This window comes from Dermacentor variabilis, chromosome 2, assembly GCF_050947875.1.
Source record: "Dermacentor variabilis isolate Ectoservices chromosome 2, ASM5094787v1, whole genome shotgun sequence".
Classification (NCBI taxonomy): domain Eukaryota; kingdom Metazoa; phylum Arthropoda; class Arachnida; order Ixodida; family Ixodidae; genus Dermacentor; species Dermacentor variabilis.
The window spans coordinates 88,965,740-88,991,144 of NC_134569.1; the positions used below are offsets into that span (position 1 = coordinate 88,965,740).

Sequence of the window (25,405 nt, forward strand, 5' to 3'; positions counted from 1 at the left end):
GTGCATGTATCAGAACCTTACAATACGTTGACCAGGTTTTTTATTTTATTTTAGTTTTAGCTTAAGCGACATTTTCCTGTTGACTGTAAATGCATACTCGCTTACGTGTACAATGAAAAAAAAATCCCAATACTGATTAAGCTTTGTCGCTATGGCATGTAGCTTCAAAGTGACCATTCGTCTTCTGTCGCTCAAAAAAAAAAAAAAGACGCAGTGCAGCTGCCAGTTTCTGTCTACGTACCCCAACTCCTCGTAAACTGCAGTCACCCATGCCTTCTGGGTTTTGCAAATTTTTGCTGTCTGCGGAGTTCTTGTGAACGCATCCGCTTTCGACGTCGCTTGTCTTCAGTGATTCCGAGGACCATACTTTCGAGCCTAAAAGAAGGAAGAATTTCACCGTGGAAACACGTTGGAGTTGCATTGCTTGCGCTTTTGACGTGTTCCAGCTTCTATCGCCGACAGAAGTATTGCCGATAAACGTTTAGAATGGCAGATAAATGGTGCATCGTCACCTCGCCATTATTCTTCTGAATCCCTGGACGCTTCCAATTCAGCCACAGTAGTAAACTTGTTCGTGCCAAGCACTTAAATGCTATTTTTAAGAGTGAAATAAAGCATAATCATGCGTAATTAATACTGACTGCTCCTATTCCGCACCCTATCCAAAGCAACCTTGAGTAAATTATAAATTTCACACCGGGAAGGAGGCGCAGGCGCAGTCCGTGCTATCTGTGGATGTGCCGCGGAATTTATAGACACCCAGGCGAGCACAAAGTGTACCACAGTTCAGTCAAGCTGAAAGAAGTCTCTTGCTCTGAGTTGAACAGTAACGACAAACTGTCTCTGTCTCTCTTTTGTTGCGTTAGCATTACAAATGTCAAAGTGAAAAAAAGTTTTTGTGTGAAGTCGGTCCCGTGGTAGACTTAGAGAGGCGGCTTAAATCATAGATCTGGCGCCTCAACGAGTTGGGACGCAATGTTAACGCATTTCTCTCGCATTTACCACTAAATCGTCATTGTATGCCCCGAAACTCGCGCCCCCTATTTCCGTTATGAATACTATAGCAGTCTAAAAAAGTCTAGCCCTGAAAAAAAAATATTGCGGGTTTCCCGACGACATTTTTTATGCTGCTGCCGGGGAGTCAATATAGGAATGAACACCGGAAAACGTGACAATGTGACAGTGACACACGGTATCCGCCCTCTGCGCACGCGATGTTCACACGCACACGCTATCCTGTTCCTGCGGTTGCCTGTGCCGTTGCAGGTGGAGACCATCGGTGACGCGTACATGGTGGTGGGCGGCCTCCCCGAGCGCACCCGGGACCACGCCGAACAGGTGGCCACCATGGCGCTGGACCTACTGCACCACTGCGGCCGCTTTCGCATCCGACACATGCCCAACGTGCCTCTCATGCTGCGCATCGGACTGCACACAGGTGCGCGGCAGCACGGACTCGCTCGTCCACTTTTCATTTCATTGGCTACGCGTGGACGAAAACGACAGCTCGCTACAGCCCCTGTACAACATCTTCTCCGGAGAGCACTGAACCATCTCGGCTCAAGACCATTTTCAGATGCAAAGATCCTTGGTCCGTGACCAATACGCGCAGAAAGCAACGAGAGTATTAGTGCAGTACCTCCAGTCTACAGGCCTCTGCGCGACCACTTGTAGATATGTTGCGCATCTGCACGTGTTCGTGTAAATATGCTGCTTTCCCTGCCCTTCTTTCTCTCTTGTTCATCCCCCGTACTTACTCCAGTGAAGGATAGCTAACTGGAGGTGCGTCAGGTTGACTTCGTCGCCTTTCTTCTTCTTGTGCGAATAAGACAGGATATCCTTCTTCGATCGCACGTACCCACTGCGGGAGATTGGCCGGCCAAGATTTGGATGGTATTAGGAAGATGTTGGTATTACAAAAACTGGTAAAAGTGTTAGGTGGAAACGGATTAAAATAATGTATGAAGAGCTTAAAAGAATCGTCTTGAAACAACTATGAATTCCTCCACGGCTGAGCAGACATCCCTTTGGTAGTTTCCAAGGGAGGAGGCTCCTAGAGAAAAGATATTTAAAATGGAAAATTTTTAAACCATGTTGTGTGAACGTTGGTTCTAAAATGTCTTTTTTTCTTAGGGAAGGAACAACGGCGGCAGAATAAAAGAAAATGATCTATGGTCTCGTTTACTGCACAGAATGGGCACAGAGCAGAGGGTGCCAGACCAGCCTTGTGACGATAAATATTTAATACTAGTGTTCGACAGCGTAACCGCGTAACAATTACTTCAGTTCAGTTATTCTGGTTTGAAAGGAATTTTTGTGCCAAGGGAATAGGAGGTGTCGATATTTTGAAAAATTTGCTATCGCCGCGTTCAAAACGTCTTGCGCAGTTGCATATCTCCTGAATCTAGTAGTAGGTTATTATTATTATTATTATTATTATTATTATTATTATTATTATTATTATTATTATTATTATTATTATTATTATTATTATTATTATTATTATTATTATTATTATTATTATTATTATTCCTCTTCTTCTTCTCTCTCTCTGCTGCTCTCCCTCGCGCCATGGTATCATACATTGATGTCACCGCATCAATCTTGGAATATGTGTGCTGCTCACCATCTTGTGGACACGATGTTCTACTTCAGCGAGTACCCGGCTACATTGAATTATCGTGGAACAACCAGGCAAATGAAAGAGCAAAACTGGCTCATGTACACAGCGACAGTTGCATTATTTATCTGTTCAGCCATAACATCAGGCACATGTTGCAGCATTCTTTAACGAAAATATCGGTGGCAATATTGTTCCACGATGCAGCAAAAAATATAGATTCTGCATACAGTGGACCTTGAACGAAACTTCAGACTTACTGTTAGATTACAAGGAGGCGTGGAAATCATTTCAACGACTTTCTCTCTCTTTTCTTTCTGTCTGTCGTCTAGTTCTTTTTTAATGTTCGTTTAGTTACCGCTTTGGGTAAGGCTCTTCAATATTCAAAACTTCCCATACTGTTAAGAAACAACTACAACCGGCTAGCTGTGGATTTCAACAACCACTTCCCGTGTAAAATTGGGCCGGTTAAATCTTTATCATGCGTTTGCCGTGGACCAGATAAAGTCACCTGGCATGTCCCTTTTAGCTTGTTCACTTTATCACAAAAGGTGACAACGTGCGTCCAGCTTAGAGGATTGGGGCAACGTAAATTATATTTTGGCGCTCTTTTGAGACCGTTACCTTCTCCAGACATTACTAGGAGGATATTATTTTCCGTGCGGGTTCTCTTTTTTTTTTTTCTTTGTGTGTGCGTGTGCGCGCGCGTTTGGAGGGGGGTCATTTTTTTTTATGTTCCAGGCAAGTTAGACCGTTTCAATCCTCGCCATGGAAGGCAATCTAGACGGCTAAACGGACAGCGGCCATCTTAAATCCCGTTCCTGTTCTGACGAAGACGCCAAAGAAGACAGCTTCGCGAACACAACATCGAAGTCAAAATCGCAAACGATGCATTCCACGTTGCGGTCCAGGTGACTGAGCAGGAATATTGGAAAAAACTCGATGGGAAGGTCGTCTGCGAGCAAGAAAACGTAGTCACGATTTCCTGTGCGCTTAACGTAAGTTGTGTTTTTCATAGATTTCGCACGCAGAAAGAGTTAAAGTACAGTAATAATATGCGCTTTTATTACCTTTTTCTTCTCGCTGCGAGGTGGCTTCACGTCGCAGAGGCGCGTTTCCATCGTCTTTCAGACAGTTCGAAACGGGTCCTATTGGGCTCGATGCTGTCTTGACTGTTTCCTTAGCTGTCTGCAGTCTACGTACACTGTATCCGATTCTGGCCCTAATTGGAGCGCACCCTTAGTCTGGAAGTACTAACCGTGAATTCCTAATCTCCTTCCACATAAGATCCGCTGAGTATGCGAAACATTTTGGCAGATATATCTCACTTAGTTGGCGGAACTTATGTGGAACGAGATAAAGCTGATCCACTTACTCGGGCAAAAATATTCTGGTGCTGTGATCCGGTTTTGGGGCTCGCAGTTCGGATTAGGGCGTTATTATGAGGGTCGCTTGCCTGCATTGCCTGGGCGCCTAAAAACATGGTCTCTGACTTTGGTTGTATCGGGGCGTCGTACTAAGCTGGCTAAGCGGACCCTTGACGTCGTCCGTATCTATCACCGAGAGCTGCTTGTTGGTGAGGAGACGAGATCGAGAGGTTGAAGGAAACGAGAAACTGGTCTATTTTAAATAATTACGCAACTGGCTCCAGATATGGGACCGCACTCTATGTAGGAATTATTTATTATTATTATTTATCATAATTATTCATTATTTATTATTATTTATATTATTTATTTATTTTTATTTATTTAGATATTACTTCATACTACCCTTTCCAACATAGAAAGCTCGCTGCTTGTGATAATGGTAGCGCTTGACTATTTCAAAGTTATCTCTTTCTTTTTTCTTTAAGTCTAACTGCTCTTCCATGCGTAATTCCGCCCTGACGAAAAGAGCACGGAAAACAAGGATGACGAAGGGCAAAGTTAATTTATGACCACGCTTTATCTGAGTAAGATGAAACCTTTATTATGGAACACAGTTTGAGTGCTCAGACAACGCAAATATATCCTGTCACCGCCTGTAATATCATGCCCTTCTCTCTCTCTCTCTCTCTCTCTCTCTAAAGATTACACAAACTTTTTCTCTGTCAGTATATGTACGCGAAAATTGTTCCTATTTTTGCTACCGTACTCGCAGTTGCGGCAAAGCAAAGAGAAGCAAACCGCTGCGTCGGTCGGCTTTTCGCGGTGCGCTTAACTGAGGCCCCGATGCGCGCCGACGCCAGTGACAGAAATATCTCTCGGCGCACACACGCTAGTTTCGCCACTTCTGTAGCCGCGATCCCGCGTCGTAGCTCGTGAGCACGCTTGCGTAACGCGACGTCAGCACGGGCATTGCGCGTAGCGTACGGACGCCGCTAAGCGCGCCAGACGCTCGCCGTGGCGGCTACGCCCGACGTCGCGTGTCCTCCCACGCAGGCCACGAGCTCCGTCGTTTCTCGCCCTCGAGCGTAATTTGCCCGGCGTTAAGCCTTCGTCGCGTCGCTGCAGTCCTAAGCGATTGGGACAACGCAGAGACACGTGCACGTGTTTACGCGTGAAGAGTGGGAGGGAGTTGCGTCAGAGGCTGCTTAGTCCCGATTTGCCCTTCACGGTGAAACAGTGTGCGGTGCGCGCGCGCACGCACGCACGCACACACACACACACACACACATTTGCCTTCTCCCTTTCCCCTACCCAGACTACCAGGCCAGAGACAAAGCTCCTCCGTCCGACTTCTCTTGCTTTTCTCGCATAAAAAAAAATTCTCAAGCGTGGTTCATCTCGAGCGCCCGATACTCCTACGCGCACGCACGTGCGTGCGTGCGCGGGCGTGCGGGCGTGCGGATGACGACGACCCTGCACAGTGAACTTTGTAGACGTGCTATGTACATACATGTGCGTACACACACGTCACCCACGCCACGATGCGCAGTCGTCTATCGCGTACGGCGGCCGCATTTCGATGGGGGCGAAATGCGAAAACGCCCGTGTACTTAGATTTAGGCGCACGTTAAAGAACCCCAGGTGATCCAAATTTCCGGAGTCCCCCACTACGGCGTGCCTCATAATCAGAAAGTGGTTTTGGCACGTAAAACCCCATAATTTAATTTTAATTTAATTTTTTATCGCGTTGTCTTCTATCGGACACTCAGAAATGAGAACGTCAAGAAGCGGCAGCTCTTCGAGACAAGTATAAATGCGTTGCGCAAGATAAACGGTTCGCGGGCGTGTTTGTACAGCTACGACGAATGTAAATGAGTACTGTAAACCTGATGTTAATTATTGGTGAAACCTCGTGCGGAAAGTGTCCTTTTCTTTTTGGCGTCATGTTTTATGCTTAAAAGTAACAGCCGCGCATATGTAAACTGCGACGTCTTATTTCTGAGCATAAAATGAATTAATTAATTAATTAAAGAATTGCTTTAAAGGTGCCACTATGTGAAGAAGTTCCCCAGTCAAAGGTTCCGCTCGCGAACATTCTGAATTTTGGAGAGAATGACCCGGTCAAGTTCGGTGGGGTGTGGTCAATGCAGTGCTAAAAATAGCAGGGAAAAGAGTTCCTGCCGTTGCATGACACCTCATTTCATCGCTCATGCCGATCTTGTAAAAACTAATAACCTGCATAAGAGCGATTTCTTGCGGGGTAGGGGCAGTGTAGCTATGCGAAGTTATTTGGGGGCACTTTTACGTACACTCGGTAACTTTCAAAAGGGGGCACATATTCAATTTACGGGTAACGAGTGCTAGCTACCCATGACATGTAGCACAATTCTACTAAACGAGCAAGATTACTCTCCAAGGCAAACCTTATTTGCACAAAAAATGAAAGCGAATATCTGACTAATTAAAAAATTGCTAATCAAGTTTTAGATTAATTAAATTGATCGAATTTTCCAGCTTACGAATTGTAACCAGTGACCTTTCAACTCATATCCAATTGGAACGAATTCTGAGGATGACACCAGTTTCGAGATATGCGTTCCCAATGTTTACGACAGAATGCATTGATGTTCCAATAACTTTTGAGCTTCAATGCATAAAAAGGCGTTTTGTCGGAAAAGTAAGTGGAACAAGAGCGCATTTTTATGGCAAGTTTCCAAGTGGAAGTGACCTGTGAAATCACTGGCTTTAATTCGTGTATTGCAATATGTGAGCTAAAGTAGTTAGTAGACAGGTTAATTAGCAAAATTTAATTATTTTATCAATTAATGCGCACTGTTTGCCAGTTTAAAGAGTGCACACTTTTTCGAGTGTTCTTTCTCAATAAATAGATTTGCGCTAAATGCCAGAGGCGACTTTTAAAAAATTCTGTTAACGTTAAAATAAGACACTCGGTACGTATCACCTGGCGCTAGGCCCAGAAGCTGTGCATACGTTTATGGTGCCCCTATAATTTTTACAAACATTTTTCTTTACTAACAAACACGCTAAAAATAACCAGAACAACTAATCCAACGCGGCTACTGAAGGTAAACTGAGCTGGTTGCCTCTACGTTTTGAGACTATGCGCCTTAATAAGTACTACCGCATTAAGAGTGCAAGGCTTGGACAGTACCACATCGTTGCTATTAATTACAGTAGCTTTTGTACATTATCTCTCCAAAGAAGGGGGAGAAAAGGATCAACTTGATAACTAGAGAGGTTAGCCGAGCGACGTGTTTGGCCAACACCGGGTGAAATAGATGATTAATTAAGGTTAAAATAAATACATTAAGAGAAGATAAACGCACACGCCCAAACGCACACGCACGCAAACTATGCTAGCGGCACAAGCAAGAGAGATAAGTAACTTGTTAGAAAGTCAGAGAGGTCCGACCCGGGCTGTATGCTCTCTCCTGCTACCCAGCACAAGGGAAAAAGGAAGAGGGACAAAAAAAAGTTAGTTATTTACATAGTCTCATTGGATTGCACTCAACGGTGTTGTCTGCTAAAACACTTTTCTCTTCTTTCATCAAAATCAGTGAAACCACTTGTAGGTGTATGACGACGATGAAGCATGTGACTTGCATCTATACAATGAAAATCCAGCCTCACCGCCGACGCTGGCATTTCGTTCTTCTCCCTCGTTCAGGGGCTGTTGTCGCTGGAGTGGTGGGTCTTACGATGCCGCGGTACTGCCTGTTCGGAGACACCGTCAACACGGCGTCCAGGATGGAGTCGACAGGACGAGGTACGCTGTCGTGCGACGTCAGTGCAAGTCAGCCATTAATCATTTAGGCTGCGTGGCACTGACAAGCTGCATATCTGAAAACACAGTGGGTATGTCGTGACGTAAATTACGAGCTACAAGAGTGGACTGACGCATTAAATGAACGCTGAAGAGAAACGGTAAAATGATCTAGCATGGCAGATTACTCGTTCAATACCTCCTCCAGATTTATTCGGTGTTGCGTATTAGCAAGCACAACAAAGCCGATCGTTCTTTTCTTTTTTTAATTTTTCGCCAGAACAGCGCCAAAATAGCGCCATTTATGCCGTCATAATGTTATCTGAAAATTCGAGGTATTTTCACTTATTTCCGTCCGTTTCTTTTTCTCCAGAGAACGCCCGCGGATGTTGCCGGATGGGGCTTTTGTTCACTGTCGAGTGAAATGCAATGCGTTCTCATTAAAGGCATTGCCTAGCCCGCTGTCAAGTGCTGTCAAAACGTATGACGTCATATGGGACTATTGACGCAACATGGGGCGTTGCCACCCGCCTTTAATTTATGCGCAGTTCACGGTAACACTGATCTGTTTCCGATCGTAAAAGCGTTATTGGACAATCTGACTGACTGACTCAACCTAGCGCTTCCGTGTAATATCCATGGAATACTGTGCGTTTCGTTTCATGGTGTTTGCTACATTGAACAGCTCATCTTGTGAACAGCAGTGATTGTGTGCATGTGCTGTTTCTCTGTCTCTGTCTCTCTCTCTCTCTCTCTCTCTCTCTCTCTATATATATATATATATATATATATATATATCCCAGTGTAGCGTATAGCAAACCGGATTGTTGCTCTGGTTAATCTCCCTTCCTTTATATTGTTTTAATCTCTCTCTCTTGAACAATAGTTTTCTCCAAGTAACTTTAGACAACTTGCCCTAAAGGATTAACCTAATTCTTCGAAAAAATAAATTAAAAAAGAACTCATAGCACTAGAGTTGAAAGATATTGCGAGGCTGGTGGCAGTAGCTAAACCGTATTTTTGCGACGCTTCTCTATACGTCCATGGATTTAACCACATCTCGCTATCTCGCTCCGCAGCATACCGGATTCACATCAGCAAGACAACGGAGAGGAAGCTGCGACAAGCCGGGAGTTACTCTGTCAGGTACAGAGGAGAGATTGTGCTCAAGGTGAGTACCACCTTGGGTCGTCATCCACGTCGCATGAAAGTTGTTACATCATACCAGTGTTCAAACTCCGCTTCAAATTACGGGAATGTTGGAGAATCTTTGTTTAGAAAGAGGCAAGGGGAGGTAATTGACTGACGCGTCACCAGTGAACGACGACATAAATCGCGTCGTCACTCATCGCCTGCTAAATGCGCTTAAAATAGCTAATGTTATTGAAAAAATGGTACTCGCTGAAAATACTAACTATTGGTATTTATTTACAATCCGGGTCAAGCTCGTAACTTGTTTTTGAACTCATTGATTGATTGACTGAAGCCTTTATTTGAAATGATGGCCTGTGGCGTGAGGGTGTGGTAGGGGATAAGGTGACGGGAAGGATACCTGCCTCCTTAGAGAAGGCAAGCAAGGCTTAATTTTTCTGCTGGAGTTTCCTTATGGTGCGATCCAGTCGTGGTAAGACAACTGGAACGTGAGTGGTCGGGTGTGCTTGTCTCTGAGGTTGGCTGTGGCAGGACAGGAACAGGTCAGATGCTTGAGGTTGACGCTGGTGATCGCAAGGCAGTTGGGGCATCTCACGTGTGCTCCTTTACAGCTGCTCAAAACATGCAGTGTGATGGCTGCCTTGGCTCTTGCTTTGCGGACAAGAACCTGAGCTGCGCTCAGCTGGCGGCGTTCTATAGTTTGTTTTGTCGTTCGAAGATGATGCGGGTGTTCTCAGGACATGGGACTTATGGAGACTTTCTTAAGTGGTAGGATTAAAGAGCTCCAGTCACATGAGGCATTTCCATCATTTCTGTCTTCCGTATTACTTCTTCCGGCAAATTAAAACAATGTAAATGTGAATTTTATGTTCATTTGGCACGTAAAGCACTCCTTCAAGGTGATAACTTCGTTTCTGTAGGCCAATTTCTTATTGTATTGGAGAAAAAGAATGTCATGTATCGCGTCTTGGCCATCACGCTGTTGATGTCAGTGCGCGGTCACGGACTATAAGGTAATTTCACATATTCGTGCTTTTTCTCGCGCAAGAAAAGTTGCAAATTTTCACACCTTGAGTCTTGCTTGCTTTTGAACGCAATGAAAGTGTTGTTTACTGATGAGGATCTACAAGGTGCCGTGCAGACGCTGTCAGAATCAGTGACGTAACAGTAAGATTGTGCGGAGACCTAAAGAAAGCGTCGAACCCCGTCTTAAGTTCTTACATCCTCCATGGCTTGCAAATCCTCCACTCCCAATAAGACTAACATAAGTGGCCTCGTTCATGCTTCTTTAACAAGAACATTTGCCTCTCTAAAGTCACACATAAAACACCGGGGGCTTATTTCACAAAGATTTTCGTTTGTAAGTGTTGTTTACCCCATTGGGAAACCGACTTCACTAAAGATATGTCCAAAATCACAATTTACTTGTCTGTGTCTGCTCTTATGGACAGCTCTAACGTAAGCATCCACTGAACCAATTTTGATGAAGTTTGTTTCATTTAAAATGAAAGTTAAAATGAAATATTGCTGAAGACTCTGAATGTCTTCAGCAATATTTTTTGCACCAAAACAAAAATATTTTATTTGAATATTTAAATACATTTATATAACTCGCAGCAATTGCCATAAATATTTTTTTTCATTGAAGCATCACGTGTACAGTTATGTAAGTAAGCGAATAAAAGCATGCCACTCACTTTTGGCAGTCGCTTATGGCACTGACTTGTGCGTAGAACATTCGCAAAGCTCACATAAAGAATGTAACCATTTCATCTAAGCTATAACCTAACACATCATATTTGTCCACATTGGACGATATAACCAGATACAGCTTGCAGAATTATATATCTTTTTGGTGCACAGTTACAAGCGAAATTGTAGGATTTTTATATTCAATGACATTATTTGCCCATTTCTGGCTATTTCTGTACATATTCGATGTTCTGAATCGAAATTCTAATTACAGCAGTCGGTAGGACTTAGCTTCCATTCCTAAATTTACTAAATGTATTCCTACATGTAAAAGTGGTTGTATAATAAGATCATTTCTGCGTTTTGCATGCATTTGAACATGAAAACTTGAGTTTGGCCCAAGCTAAGTCTTTCTAGTAATTACACCACAACCGACACTTCTGTTCATTTCTGTGCTGAATTTTCTGCACAGCACATTTCCCAAAATAGGGTGAATCACTCTTCGCAAAAATGCCGATTAATTCGTGGCTAAGGCGCGTTATTTTTCGTGCTTTTGTGCATCCTTTTCCGTCATACTTGCTGCACGAAACCAATAACTGCTGAACATGGCGGGGAAATCAGCTTGGTACTTTCCTAAAATGTCTACTGGCACTACAACACGTCCATTTCGTCGATCTTGCCTTCAACAGCTACGCAATAAAAGAAGTGTGTCGGTCGCTGTTCAGTAATGCTAACACTGTTATTTCTCTCTCTTGCGAACATTTCCCAAAATGCAGGGCCGCGGACGACAGCCGACGTATTGGCTGATAGGAAAGCAAGGCTTCAACAAGGCTCTGCCCGAGCCGCCTCAGGATGACGAGTAAGCGCGATTCTCTGTCCTTTCATTTTTGTCGTCCCGGCGGCGCCATGTGTACGTACACGTACTGCGAGGAAGGCGGCTACACCCTGTTTTCTAATAACGTGGTGCCGGAGCGGAATGTGCAGCTGGCGTCAGCCAATCAGGAGCGCGGTCAAGGGAATTCCCGTGTCATTGCGCCGCACATCCCTCCACTTCGCAAAACTATCGTCTTCTCTGGACTCTCCCCAGCGCCGTCTGGAGAGCCAGATCGCGCCTCATGTCACTCACACTTCAGCGCCAGACTGCTCATTTGGATTGCTGTTTTTAAAATGCCCGCATAAACACGTCTGACGCCAGAAGGCTAGTCATGCCAGAAGCAACTTACCCGATCATGATGGTGTTTCCGCGTCGCGCATAACGGCGAATGAACGCAAGGCCGCCTTCTAATTCGGTTCTTTCTTTCTTGTATCTTTTCCTTTACTTTCTTTTATTCTTCTGCATACGCTTTTACGTGCTGATAAGGGTGGCACCGTGGCGGACGTTGTGCGGATATCGGCGCGTCCGCTGCGATGTCGTCGTTATAAGCGAACGGAATCGAGCGAATATATAGCAGACAAGTGTGCTTGTCGTGAAGAGCTGTTTCCCCCTGTCAGCCCTCTCGAAGTCTGGCGCTTGCGATAAAAACGAATCATGTGTGAGCACATCTTGTTCCTTTTTTGCAGTGTCTTCTCAGTGCGTCCGGGAATCGCTAAAGCTGAATCTGAGACGTTGCTTTTCTTCCTCTCTCGCTATTTCTTCTATGTTTTATTACCTTTACTGGCGTGCCAACACCCTCCATTGCAGCTCAGCACAAGGGCAGCTCTCTACGTCTATTATGAGCAGAGAAACTGAAACCCGAACAATGATAAATAAAGCTCATGTTTTACGCAATTTTACCGGAGAATTCGAGGAATCGTAACACGGCGTCACCATCAAATCGGTCGCGAAACATGAATATACCACCACAAGCGTTCCTGTCGAGAATGAGTCGCGCTGATATGATTTGCAAGCATTCTGGTAATAGTTAAAAAGTTCAGTAACATCCTGGAGAATTGTTGACCCGCTTTTATATCGATTGTCTGCTTGCACATCGATTACGTTAGTGTAATCCGACTTGTAAGTTACCAACGATGGCTTGCTGCTAAGCCAAACAAACGCAGGAATTCAGTAGGTTATGCAACAGTGTTTCCTCGTCCTTTGTCTCCTGCAGAAACAGAATGAAGATACTAACGTATCTTTTCTTGCTCATATGCTGCCAGTTGGAACAACCACGGGTGAGTTTATATAGTTTCTCACGTCTTCTTCAAGTGTTCATGGTGTACAATTATCATTCCTGACTCATCACATTTAGTCGACGTTAACTTTAACTTGGCGAGCAAGACCGATCTTTTGTGGCATCAACTTGTCGATACATAAATGTTGAGCTACTGTTTCTTGGCCCAACAGTTTTCTGCAGAACATAACCCTGTCAGTAAGGTTTGTGTTAATATACCAGGTACGACATGAATCCATCGCACTACAATAACAAGGATGATGTAGCCACGATTGCCATATTTGCGTGCTCTGCTGCACCTCTCTACTTGCCTTTCATGCACGTAGCAAGATGAGCATTCGTGACTGAACTCTCTGCTTCAGTGCCACCGTTGGGTGTACGTGCCAGGATGTTGTTCTAATGTTCGTTGTTTTAATGTGGTAGCCTTTAAAATACTGCCCATTAGACACAATACACTGGGTGGCAAGTGAATTATGTGGCTTGGTAGACTCCTGCTGGATTCCGGCAGTCGGATGCATGACAATTTTCTCTTTCGATACATTGGTTCTACCTCTTATTCCATTGTTGCAAGCCGCCTTGGAAGTCCTCTTCTGTTAAGCGCTTCAGACACGATGTCGGTTCCTTTTGAATTGTCGTCACATCCCCGAAATTACGCTGCCTTTTGCATTTGGGGAACAAACAAAAGTCGCAGAGGGCTCAATCGAGCGAGTAGAAGGGGTGTTCCAGCACACTGATGGAATCGCGTGCCAAATGCTCACGCACTATCAAAGCAGCGTGCGCAAAGGCTCTGGTGTTGGTGCGGAATCAATCATCCCTATTTCGACAAATTTAGTCGCAGGAAGCGCACACGATCTTCCAGACGCTTCAGCACCTCCACGTAGAAAGCTGCATTGGCAGATTTAACTTAAGGCACTGACTTGCAGTGCAGTATTCCATGGCACTCAAAAAAACGCGATCAACATGAGTGATTTTCGCATTTTCCTTCCACCCTTCTTATGGCCTGGGCCCGTATGTCTTTTTCCCCTCCTTGCTTTGCGGTTTCTGCTCGATGTCGTAAAGTATTATCGCGGGTGACGATTCTTTGCAAGGATTCATCGCTGTCGTTTGAATTTTTCGAATCGATGCAACATTGTTTTCGTCGCACTATTTCTAAACCACTTTTCTAAACCAAATGCTTCTTATATCATTGTAACAGTCATTCGATGGTCCTTGAGCACAAGAGAATGCACACGATCGATGTTTTCATCTTCGCACGAGTTGGAAGGGCGCCCTGATCTCGCATCGTCCTTAGGGTCATGACGGCCTTTCCGAAAACGGTGGACCCCCTTGAACACTCTTCTTTCTTCTAGAGCATCCTTTCCATGGGCCTTTTAATTAATTTCTGCACCATTCTTTCCTAATTTCACAAGAACTTTAAAGTGTTCCTTTGTTACGTCTGTTCGCCAATCTCCATTTCGACGTCTAAAAAATTGGTTGCTTTAAAAGTGAATGCATAAATTTATGCCTTGTCATACAGCAGTCCGGCTCGTACTATAGAGGCCAACTCAGTCCTTTCAAGTGGGGAGAGCGAGAGATCGGCGTTGCTACACCCTCTCCCAATTTGTGATGACCCGCTACCTGAATTGCAGTTGAAACAGACTTCGTACAGTAACATATAGAATACTTAAGGTGTTGTGGATGTAGTACGAGAATTAGCTGAAGTAGAGTTCAGGTTATTGGATTTCTTGGAATATAAGAGTTCGACATGAAGTCAAAATTAAAAGATAGAACAACTGGCACACTATAAAAAAATTTTAGGTTCCTTGCTGCTACCCCGAAGAGTGATATGGCAGGGAATGGATTGCAATGTTTCTTTCCTTTATTATCACATAAAAAAAACATCGATGTCAAATAGGTGGGAAATCTAAATCATCACGAGACCTATGTTCGATGTAAGATGGAGGCTTGAAGTGATCAACAGTGGTTGAAAAAGGACTGTCGCTGGAGCGACACTCCTGGATTAGCCACCGTTGATCAAATCTAGATCAAGAAACTCAAGAGACGAAGATAACAGAAGGATAATGGCGAGAGAAGAAAAAGATGGCACCACATTTAGGTCACTTGAGTGACTCCATTGGGCTCGAGCGCTGGTCAAGGAAAAGGGGCTCTGTAGAGGAAAAGTCGTCGATTTCAAAACAAGGAACGTGGAGAATCAATATGGTAAAGAGAGAAACGGGACGAGAAAAGATGATGCCACATTCCCAGGCCTCTTGCATAACGTTATTCTAAAACGTTCGCCCATAAAAGGAAAGCGTAGCACGGCGGGATAAAAGCAGTTGTTCCCCTGATACTTTAGCAGTTTGATGACTGTACGTTTGCGCATGTGAACAAAACTGCTCTTTCTCTTTCTGGGTCTGTCCTTTAGGTGTCTTTTTTTTTTGTTCTTGCATAAATTGTTTATACCGAAAGTAAAGAAGGAACAGTTATGAGACTTCAGAGCTTGTTGGTACTGCAGTGCTAGTGTTTCTCTTTTTTTTTTTTTCTTCTGCGCCTGTGTACTAGCTGAGCTACACCGGAAAACCTCCCTATTAAAAAACGAAGCGTTTCTTTATTGCTTGTTTATGGTAAAGAGCCATAAAAAAAATTATGGGCTTTTACGTGCCAAAACCACTTTCTGATTATGAGGCACGCCGTAGTGGAGGACTTCGGGAATTTTGACCACCTGGGGTTCTTTAACGTGCACCTAAATCTAAGTACACGGGTGTTTTCGCATTTCGCCTCCATAGAAATGCGGCCGCCGCGGCCGGGATTCGATCCCGCGATCTCGTGCTCAGGAGCCCAACACCATAGCCACTGAGCAACCACGGCGGGTGGTAAAGAGCCATCGACGAAAAGATACATTTATGCAATCAGATAATTATTCTCGCGCTTCGCATCCACGTGCTCAATTTCAAGGACATCTTTCTTTATTTCCTTCTTTCTTTCTTATTGTATTTATTTATTTATTTATTTATTTGTTTGTTTGTTTGTTTGTTTGTTTGTTATTTTTCTTGCAGGAATATTTTGTTGCGGACTAGTTGGTTCACGCTGAACAAGCAATCTGCTGCGCGCAGTTCAACAAGAAGGACAAAAAAGAGTTAGGTATAGGACAACTCCGTGGGTACAACAGAGCACAGCACAAAGCGCAGAGAAAATACCACCCTCGGTCCTATCTATCTTTCCGTCCTCCGCGTCGAATTTCTCACAGCACATTACTTCTTTTTCTTCTTCCCGCGCAACTTCATGCGAAAAAAAGAAAAGAAAAAGCGTTTCCTTCTGTCGCTGGTTTTCTCACGCTTAACGCCCTTGTGCCGCGAACAGATTCAAGGACGAGGAGATATTCAAGGCACTGGGCCGCAAGAAAGCCGACGACATCCTGGACGCGCCGCCGTCGCCGCTGTCCCCCTGCGGCCACAATACGGTTGACGGCAACGGCGGCAACGGCTCCGCAGGGCCCGGCGTCTCGGCGCCGTCAGCCGACAGGGATGACGCCGCTCGCACGGGGCGGCCGTCGCTCGCGTCGGCGCAGGACTTCGGTCTGCCGGACAGCCTGAGCCCGTGCCTAAGTCCCGTCAGTCCTAGTTTATCGTGGCAGGCGGCGCCGGACTCCTGGAACTGCAAGACGAGAAAGCCCGCGTTGGACTCTTCCGGAGCAGCTGTCACGCTCGCCGCAGCAGCCGGAGCCGGCATCGTGGGAGCGGGGCTCAAGAAAAGCCACAAGGTGGCCGCTATGGAATCCGAGCCGGCGGTCCAGCCGTCCTGGCCCGAGAACGACGTCGCCGCCATCGATGACCCTGGCGGCGGTGTCTGTGGTGGTGTCGGTGGCAAAGACTCGTCCGACGAGCGGTCCTCGTGGCCTGCCACCAGAAACTCGTCGCCCTCGCAGTCGTCGTGGCTGAGGCACAGCTGCAGCTCGTTGAGGCAGCTGTCGTCTCCGAGTGACACGGAACACGTCTAACGGTCTCCGGCGTGTTTCTCCACGGCCAGTGGGTTCTGCGTGTGCGCGTTAACCTCGTATGACTCGAAGTGGTGACGCCGTTGATATATATATATATATATGACATGTGAGCACTGCCGCTGGCATTATACAGTGTTCTGGACCATCGCCGCTCCCTCAGTTCTCCTAAGTGTGTGCGAGACACCGGGAAAATCTCCAGTCAGCGAACGGACGTTAAAAGAGACCTACTCTTTTCTTTTTTCCTGTTTTCCACAGTACATTGTGTAGGACATCTCTGGTGTCCTACAAAGTGGTTGGCTTGCTACTCGCTTCACTGGTTCAGTGCGTTCTGAGAGCTTAAAGGTGGCTCGGAAGCATAAGAACCGCTTTAACGAACAAAATTTTCTTAAAGCGCTGCTGTAAAATAGAGCTCTGTGTGACTCTCCTGCCCTTCCCGTGGAAGCACAGTGCGGGTGCGTGGACCTTTTGCTCGCGCAAGCATTTATCGTGAAAAAAGAAAACGTCTATTTCTCCACTCAACCTCTATAACGAACAACTCGTGTTAATGCAAACCATTTCGTTGAAGTGAATCTCGAGAGGGAGGAATCGCTTCGCATTCCAGCGGTAATGTTATCGTTTCTGTCAGCTGTGGGAGAGCGCATTTCAGTTCTAGCCGTCTTGGCGCCAAGTTTTCGTGTTTGCACCTATGCTCTTGGTCACCCGTCTCATTCCATTTTTAGTACATAGAATGAGTGTAGTGGGAGAAGACATTACGGGGATTCCGAGATTAAGCGATCTCCATATAGTGAGCGATGTGCTCACGTGAAAAACAGTGAAAAACAAGAGTGAGGAATTGAAAAAAAAGCCTAAAATGGATAGAAAAGAAGGAGCTGTCAGATATTTCGAAAAAAAAATCACGACCTTTGTAGATAATTTATACATAAATCCACAATTATATTTCTTTAGCTCCTTTTTTTAGGGGATTGTTTCAGCGAGGAGTATATCGATAAATGGTTTCATAAGGTTGTGCATTAACGAGTACAATGAACAAGTAAGACAAGTTAATGTTTCAGAATATAAATTAAAAATGACAGCAGAACTCAGTCAACGAGCAAACATCCTTAATGTCTTCAAAAAACACCTCGCGCACCATGTCGATGGATTGAAATGTAGCTGTTTTACGTTAGGTTTTAGAAGCAACTACAACTTTTATGAATGGTGGAACAAAATCAACAAATGGCTCTAATCTTGGCCTTGTATGCGCAAAGATTAACCATATATTCTCGAACATACAGCAAAATTTGTGGCGTCACACAGCGTTGTCATTAGTACTACGGTTTATTAGCGAAATTTCAAAATGCCATTTTCACCTTTCTTTTTTTGCCCGGAGAAAGATCGTTGAGATATTTCCAATTGCGTAACCCGCCTGCCCAGTCTTGTTTGGGGTTGGCCCATTCAACCTCACTATAATGATATTTGATACTTCAACGTGGTGGGCAAGCCACTCCCACCCGACCTTAGCCAGCATGAAGCGGCCACAGTGCATAATTGTGCTCTCAGACAGCAAGTGTAATTAGAAAAGAGAAAACTACTTTTACTAGTCCAACTCAGTCGCTTAGACGTCCTCTTGTGGTCTAACTTCCTATTGTAAGAAAACTGCATTGAGGAAGCCAATAAGGGTACCAAAATGGCGAATCCGTGTCCAGGAATTTTGAACATCGCTCCTTCGGCCATCTGTTAAACTTCACCGCGATGCACCAACATAACTCGGAGGAAATTTTTTTTTTTTTTTACGTCAGCCGAATTTAAACGATTATCAGTTTGCAACGTCGCGAGGGTGCTTCCTTCTAATAAAAGACGCGTTTCGTAACTTCCCTGCTGTGTTACAGCAGCGTTTCGTTCTGGATTAGAACACTGCTATAACGCAGCAGGGAAATTAATGCTGTACAATTGGTTTCGATAGTACATTGCGGTGAAGTTCGGCAGATGAATGAAGGGGCAATTTCCGTAATTCCTGGGTATGCTTAGCGGGGCAGTGCATCCAGATGCGTATCGCTCGGTGCGCGAGTAGCCGTGAATCATAAATGTTTTGCATTCTCTCCTCCAGATTGCGCCTATTGACACAACTTCCCGTGACTAAATCAAAGGAACGCAGACATTTAATGATACAATTATCTTTAGTGGTAGCTTTGGTGATACAGGCTTATTCAAACAAAGCGAAGCAAAAGGTAAAAAAGAGGACGCTGAAGATGGAGGCTTGGACGTATTGACAGTGGTTAAACGAAGGCTGTCTCTGAAGCCAAACTTTTTTTACGTGGAAACTTGTCTTCGTCAAAGCAACGACTGCTTTCGTCACTCTGACAACTACACGAACAGTGCCAGCGTAGACAGGTCACGTGAACGTAAGTTTAAATGCACAGCAACTAGTGGACTACAGACTTTTGGGCTAGTTATTCTGACACAGTTACAGCCGCTTTAGTGATCGTAACAACTCGTTGTTACGTTGTTACTGTGCGCCACAATGAGACGAGCCCCCATCCACTGACTAGAAAAACTATGCGCGCACAACATGCGATGGAATAAAAAAGAGCACCTCAATATAGCAGTGAGTGGGCCTGTCAAATTAGTGTATATACTATTACGACGGGCCTCCTCACGGTAGTGAGTGCCACTCCAGAGACAACCTTCGTTTAGCTATATGCTGTTGATAAAACTTATTTATAGTAATTCGGGGGTGGGGGTTTCCTTATAAGAGCGCTTGATATGTGCCACAGAGGTCGCGCTTATAATGTTCGCACCATAGTTCCTGCCGTATCGAATAGCGAGGGCCACAAGAGCGTCGCCGTTTTATTCCAAGCCGGTTCCTTTAGCCATTCGTCAAAAGCACGAATGCCGTCCCGACGTCGTTAAGAATTGACCGGCCGGTGTGATCAACAAAGTAAAGTGACGCAACCAAATAAAAATATTATACTGTTATACTGCAGTCCTCACGACCATGCTCATCTCTTTATTTCCTTAAGTTTGATCACGTCGCTAGTGTTGACATGTATCCGACAGCACTAATGTATGAATTGTCTAGCCGTGGCAATACTGAATTCTCATGAACATACATTCCATTTGCAGTCACCGTGTCGAGGTCCGTGGTTGTGGTTATTACTGTCGTATATTTTTTATAAGTTTTATTTCTGCGCATTTCAAAAAAAAAAGGTTAGCTTTAATATTTAAAAAAGGACAAGCTCACGTCTTTGGTCTGCATTGCAGGCGCTATCATGACTGCTAACCAGTTGGTATGACAACTTCACATATCTTTTTTTTTTATTTCCCATTTTACGTTAGTTTAAAGCAGTTCATTCGGTTAAATTATGCTTACGTGAGTTCAAACCTCTGTCATTAGTGCAGTGCGAAATAACCCGCTCCATTTTGTGATTCTGTCATGCAGGATGGTTACGAGGGGTCTTGGCTTTCGAAGGGGGACTTTCTTGTATTTTATATTTCTTTTTTTTTAGTCACGATACACTGAAGTCAGAGTTAGCACTACCGACACCTTTCTGAACCTCGGGACCTAAAACATGCACCTTCCCAAAATAGCCGATAACAAACCTTCTACATTGAGAAAACGCTCAGAGCTCTTGAGCTCTAATACTCGCCTCCTGCAAGTTGTGTATGCGTCAGAATGACAAATTCTAAAATAGAATCGCACTGCGCACAGGCAAGCTTTATGCGCACCATTTCTCGCAGTTGCTCTTTGTCATAGCCTGTAGAAACAGTTGGCGTGGTGATGCGATTACTGCTGTGTATAAACATCAATCAAAGAAGTCAACTGCGCCGCGTTGGAACCACAGCCGACAACCGCTGCCGCTCATGATGGAACACCCTCGCTGATATGAGTCAGTGCCTAAACACGTCTTAACTAGGATGTACCCCTACATTTTTACAATCTGTTGTCTGTTTATTTATTTCTGGACAGTAGTGCGATTCAGCTACTCGTGAGGTTGTAGCAATTATTGCTACGTCGGAAGCATACTTTGACGTAGCGGGGAGCTTGTGGTGCCAATTATTTCGTTACACAGCCTGCCTGCCATCACAGTGTCTGTTTCGCACGAGGCTGCAGCAGTCTACTCACGAACTTTGTTTGCTTAGAGTCTTCTAGCCATCTTCATAGATGTCATGAGCTTTTGCAATGCGTCAGCAACGCAGCCAGGTCAATCCACATAGCCGTTTCACTGTCGGCCCATGTCGAGGCTGGCCGTCTAGAGCGTTTCAAAGTTCAAAGCGCGAAAGTGTGTCCTCATTCTTGTGACCTCGTAGTTGTTTTCTTGAATCTACGCATTCTCCATCGTGCGCGTGTTCCGGCTTGCGTAATCGTCCAGCGTTGACGTGCGCCTGCGTTCGCCAATCTCTGGTTTCCCTTCAACTGTGACGAACGTTCTGATGCAATCGACGCTAGACTTGATGTTGTCCTGAGTAATCGGTGTGACATTTATGGTTTTTCTCTCTTTAACTATGCTTGGGGTGTCTTGTAATTATGTGTTTTTAATCACTTCCCCTTTTATCTCGTCAAAAGTGCCGGTGGTATTGCAGCTTCTGTTTTTTCTCAAATGCGGAGAGACGCTGTACATTTGTGCTGAACACACCTGTTCAAAGAAGTTTGGCAAATTGTGCGTAAGTAAAGTTTATTTCAAACGTAGCGACTGCATCGTTTCAGTGTGAAGCCATGTGCCTATTTATATCTCCGCCCTGTTCTGGAATTTTGTAGCGTTGTCCCTAAGACGTGAAAGAGCTTTGTTTTGTGGCATCATCCTCATCCCTGTAAATGTCTTATGCAATGCAAACTGCCCTTGTTCCCCTGTCGATGAACCATCACTTGTTTAACACGCTAGTTGAAGCTTGTCTTTGAAATAAAGATAAAGTCGCACTAAAGTCGTGTGACAAGTTCTCCACTACAGCTCGTTTTCTGTCAATCCAGGATGTCAAGCATTTGTTGCTTGTGGACCAGAAAGAATGGGCTAGATAAATTTGCAAATAGCTTGGCAGGTAATTTTTCAGGGCTTCGTTGCGGCATTTTATATGACGCGCTTTGAGAAGTAACTTGCCGACTGTCTTACGTTTTACTGTCTCTCAGAGTACGATGCTGAAACATTTTAACAGCGAGTTAGCCTAATGGGACAATGTTGAACATTACTTCAACGGCTTCAGCCGCTTCAGGTGAAGCTTGCACCTCTGACCTGTTTTATTTTAAATAAAGCAAATCAAAATTCACACCCCTTGTTGCCTGTGTCTATTGCGAACTATGCTCACCGCCTCACTTTTACTTGCCATTTTCTCGCCGCAAAATTTTCTTTGGGCACTTCGTAAGAAGTTTTGAGATAACTGGCGCAGCTTGCGCAAGTGAAGCAGAATAATTTTTAAAGTCTGACTTGACCAGCACTGGTAAGCTCAGTATTTTTCTGGCCCTATACTGTACAGCCGACATGCCCAACGTTTATGCTTGGGCAGCACACAGTTCCAGCCGTACCTCAGGCATTAACACACTGTCGTTGAACGTGACATTGAAATGTGTCAAGTTTAACGACACATTTGTCACAACGTAGTACAGTGAACTCTCAGTTGTACGAACGTCAGTTTAACGAATATTTCAGAATAACAGAGTTTTAGAAAATCCTCGGCGGTTTTCCTGTGCCTTCCGTGCAAAAAACCTGAATTTCTAAATAGCGAATATTTCAGTTGAACGAACTTGATCAGTGGACCCTGGCAACACTTCGAAGCAACACTTTGTTAGAAGAGTATGTTCAATGTGACAGTGAGCTCGTTACCGGTGCTGAACTATCAGATCTGGAAATTGTTTGCAGTGTTCGTCCCGAAGAAGAAGAGTGCGACGAGGAAGACGCAATGGCAGAGGCAGATTCAAATCATTTAACTCTGGCCGAGGCTGTAAGATGCCTTGGGAAGTTGCTAGACTTCGTGTCAGCAACAAGTTGTGCCAAAGGAAGTGCACAAAAACGTAGACTCTCCGGAGAAACTTGTTACTTCTTGCGCTTTAAGAGCACCAGTGCAAATCAAAATTACATTATTTTTTTTAATAAGATAGACAGCAACGTAACTGTTATGCACTTCGTATTTATTGATGTACATAGCTCTATGAATTGCATTTCACGCTTTAGACTCGATATCCTCTGTGCCCTATGATGTTCCATATTCTAGTGACTATCCAGTTCAGTGAATTTTCAGTTAAGAACTATTTTCTTGGGTCTTTTGAAGTTCACTCAAGTGAGAGTTCACTGTGTGAACTTGAATGTAAGTACATTCATCTCGTCGTCATCATCACTCCTCTATCCTTTTCCTCCCCGTCGCTCTCTGCCTTTCTGTAAATCTCTCTCTCTCTCTCTCTCTCTCTCTCTCTCTCTCTCTTTCTCTCTCTCTCTCTCTCTCTCTATCAATGACTCGTTGAAGGTTTATTTATTGACTCATTCCGTCGCAACGTAACTTTTTCCCTGACCTTTCAGCATCAATTTATTAGCATACTATTAGCATACTATTTTAAATTCGCATGAGCGAAAAAAAAGAGCGTCTTTAAAACCAACGAGTAAAATAGAGCGACATCAAGACACTACCTTTGCGTACGCTTATCTCTCGCTCAAGGGTAGCATGACATTCCCCGAATTCGTTCTTCGTATATTTTGTTACGAACAGGCCATAACAAGCTGAACATGAGGACACGACCTGCCAGCAGTGACAGCATGAAGGTGAGGGCAAAACAAACGGGCGCGGGGAACCCAGTTTCGAGCTCTTAACTGCACGCTGTCGCTGTGAAATCGCCGGTCGGTCTTGCAAGCCTTTGAAGCCGTTCCCGACGGGTTTCCTTCCTTGCAAAAAACCTGAATTTCTAAATAGCGAATATTTCAGTTGAACGAACTTTATCAGTGGACCCTGGCAACACTTCGAAGCAACACTTTGTTAGAAGACTATGTTCAGTGTGACAGTGAGCTCGGTAACGGTGCTGAACTATCAGATCTGGAAATTGTTTGCAGTGTTTGTCCCGTAGAAGAAGAGTGCGACGAGGAAGACGCAATGGCAGAGGCAGATTGAAATCATTTAACCACAGCCGGGAGAATGCGCTTAGCGCGCTAACGAACCGGTTGACTACAATAGTGGTCCCACCCATTGCAGGCATCGCTAAACTGAGCTTCAGAGAAGCGTATCTTTTCAAATCACGCCGGGCTGCCGCACGTCTGGCGCATGCGACGGCTCAGTTTGTGACGCTTGTTCGACCCTACGCCATCTGCAAAGGAGCACCGAAAATGTTAGCAGTCGCTCATTAATTTTTTTTAAGCCGGACAATGTAGTCTGGCCGCACGTTACTCTCAACACGATAGCCGCATCGCTTGAATGCGCATCCGTTGGGTGTCGGTCCATCGAAGAGTGGACGGTGTATTATCTTTTGTTTTTTATTGAAATGAAAAATAAAAGAAAGAGACGTAGTCGCCTTATAATGGTGACGGCTACTCCTTTTATCGTAGCGAAAAGAACAATATAACAAAAATATGCAAGAAAATGAAGAGAGACCACGTCATAGGGTTAGAATTCCACGGCACACAGTCCTATACACCCATGAACATGGTAATATAGAAGTCAAATGCAAGTTGCACCACAATGAGTCTGTAAACAGTCACAAACACACACGAACGGCCTTGAGGTACACTGCTATGAGCATAGAAATCGATGAGGAATTACACAGAGTTAAAATAATGCACGCACATCATATAAAAAAACTTGTTACACGTAATATACGAGCACTAATAATTACACATAATAGAAGCAAGTTATAGTAACATGGTGTGATTATTCAGTGCAATATCTAGTACTCTTTAAGGATGCCTGTCTCCTCGCAAAAAAGTTCAGGTGCGTTGAATGCTTTTCGTTGCGCTATTTTCGATGGCCATGGGCCCAACGATTTTGAGAGTGAGAAAGGCCTGTGAGGATAAATCGAGTGTAGCTCTTGATCTAGCTGCCCTCTTTGCATCGCGCATATGGGGCATTCGAGGAGTAGATGGCGAAGATCCTCATCGTCGTGGCCACAGGAGCAAACCGGGGAAGGACCCCGTCCTATGCAATATAGGAAATGTTTGGTGTATGCTGTCCCAAGGCGCAGTAGATTAACTAGTGTCTCGGTGCTTTTCGAAAATTCTACGTCTAGCTGGTATTTGAGTTGAGGGTCCACTTCGTGAAGAATTGATTCCTTAGTCTTTTCATTAAACCAGGTTGACATACACAAGTCCTTCTTTAGTACTCTCAATATGCGTTTTGTGTCCATTGGTGATAAAGGAATGAGTTGAATTCCTGCACTAATCATTGTACGATTATCATTGTACAAGATGAAGAACAGGAACTGCTTCTCCTATTTATATTCTGCATTTGCACCCAACCCCTGGTCTTCCACTAAACTATGGGTTAAGTGTGTCTAGCTAGCTCTACTGAAAGAATAGCACTCGATAATGAGCCGTAAAATTACACGGCGAGATTCTCACGACATTTAGACAGGCGCAATGATAGGCGAGTTGGTGTTCAATTAAGGTGATGAAGCCCAGCACGAAACACAAGGGGCAAAAAACAGAAAATATTACACAGGCGCTGATGCAGCACCGTGCCTGTGCCGTCGCCTTTTGCCTATAGACATGCGCAGTT

At 44.6% G+C, this 25,405-nt stretch overlaps 1 protein-coding gene across 1 annotated transcript in view; it reads left to right on the forward strand.

Moving 5' to 3' along the window:
* Window positions 1-21,976, forward strand: part of LOC142572249 (retinal guanylyl cyclase 1) — a 217,804-nt gene extending 195,828 nt beyond the window's left edge. The window contains exons 15-20 of the mRNA XM_075681222.1: window positions 1,267-1,438; window positions 7,679-7,777; window positions 8,854-8,945; window positions 11,395-11,477; window positions 12,755-12,769; window positions 16,108-21,976. Coding sequence (XP_075537337.1) covers window positions 1,267-1,438; window positions 7,679-7,777; window positions 8,854-8,945; window positions 11,395-11,477; window positions 12,755-12,769; window positions 16,108-16,744 — 1,098 coding nt within the window. The 3' untranslated portion in view covers window positions 16,745-21,976. The remainder of the gene's footprint in view (window positions 1-1,266; window positions 1,439-7,678; window positions 7,778-8,853; window positions 8,946-11,394; window positions 11,478-12,754; window positions 12,770-16,107) is intronic.
* The last annotated feature ends 3,429 nt before the right edge of the window (window positions 21,977-25,405 follow it).